This window comes from Meleagris gallopavo, chromosome 4, assembly GCF_000146605.3.
Source record: "Meleagris gallopavo isolate NT-WF06-2002-E0010 breed Aviagen turkey brand Nicholas breeding stock chromosome 4, Turkey_5.1, whole genome shotgun sequence".
Taxonomy (NCBI): domain Eukaryota; kingdom Metazoa; phylum Chordata; class Aves; order Galliformes; family Phasianidae; genus Meleagris; species Meleagris gallopavo.
In genome coordinates this window covers 33,924,995-33,926,319 of record NC_015014.2, presented here as the reverse complement: position 1 = coordinate 33,926,319, position 1,325 = coordinate 33,924,995, and the positions used below count along the sequence as shown (strand labels likewise).

The 1,325-nt window shown below is 53.0% G+C and overlaps 1 protein-coding gene across 1 annotated transcript in view; it reads left to right on the top strand.

Moving 5' to 3' along the window:
• Positions 1 to 307: 307 nt before the first annotated feature.
• RPL7L1 (ribosomal protein L7 like 1) overlaps positions 308 to 1,325 on the top strand; it is a 3,604-nt gene continuing 2,586 nt past the window's right edge. Inside the window, exons 1-2 of the mRNA XM_010709940.3 lie at positions 308 to 419; positions 556 to 664. Of these exons, the coding sequence (XP_010708242.1) occupies positions 406 to 419; positions 556 to 664 (123 nt within the window). The 5' untranslated portion in view covers positions 308 to 405. The remainder of the gene's footprint in view (positions 420 to 555; positions 665 to 1,325) is intronic.

Sequence of the window (1,325 nt, the reverse complement as noted above, 5' to 3'; positions counted from 1 at the left end):
CTCTCAGAAGAATAGCTCATATTTTTGCGTCTTGTCCCACCTTTGCAACCTCAGTGGTGTGTGTACATATCTATGAATGTATACAGATATTCCCAGGCAGTCCTTGTGACCCTCGAGCTGAGGCAGCGTTTGATTCAAGACAGACACTGCTGGGGGTTGCCGTTTTGAGTTTAACGTTATTGTACCGTTAGTTAGAAGCTGTCACCCCGCCCGTACCCCTCCATCGCGCACACAGCCCCGAGGCCCCGCCCTTCCCTGCCCAAATATGCCCTTGCTCTTCCGGTTCATTCCTAGGGAGGGAGAGAGGCGGGACGGACCGGTTAGAGCGGCGCATGCGCCCCCGCCATCTCCCCTCTTCGCATCGCGGAGCGCGTGCGTGGCAGCGCCTCCGGCGGCGGCGGCAAGATGGCGGAGCCGGAGTAAGTGGCGCGCTGCTGGGGGCGCGGATCTGCCGCCATCGGCCAGAACGGGCGGCTGCGGGGCCGGGCAGGGCGGCAGGGGAAGCGGCGGTGGGTGTGACAGGCGCTGAGCGTGACCGGCTTCTCTCGCCCGCAGGCAGAAGCGGCGGATCCCGTTGGTGCCGGAGAACTTGCTGAAGAGGAGGAAGGCGTACCAGGCCATCAAGGCCACCCAGGCCAAGCAGGCGCTGCTCAACAAGCGCAAGGTGCGGGCCGCGAGGCCGGGACGGGGCACTTTAAATTAACAGCCAGGGACTTGCTCTGTTCTGACAGCCAGCTGCGGGGGCCTGCCTCGGAAATGGCGTAGGTCTTGCTGAGGGAATCTGTTCCTGTGGTGTTTGTGAGGCCGCACTGAAACCTCTTCCATTCTTTGTTGGTTACCGTGGGTGTGTTTGTAAGTGTGCGGATGGCTGCAGTGTTCCTCAGGTAGAAGGGGAAGCTTGAGTAATAATGCCCAGCAGTCACTTCTTCATAAGATTCTTCTTAGTAAAAATGACCTTAACTATGGGAGTTGATCAAGTCTCTGCCTGCTTGGAAAATGCAACCTAATTCCACAGATGGTTTCCAACATGAAAGAGAACTGAAGATGTATAATATATTCTTTAGTTTAAAAGTGGCCTACTGTTGTAGCTAGTAATGTATCTGAAGTGTTGTTGGGTAGCTGCTGTGTACCATCTCAGCTGAGAAAGCGCTGTGATATAGATGGGTGTACTTGATCCTGAACTGAGAACAAGCATGTAAACTTTGAATTGGAAAGAAAAAAAAAAAAAGCTTTCAATTTTCCCATAATTCTGAAAAGAATTTTTTCAAATGAGCTGGATGGTTCTATATTTAAATTAGTAATAGCATTGGATGCATCTTTCTCCT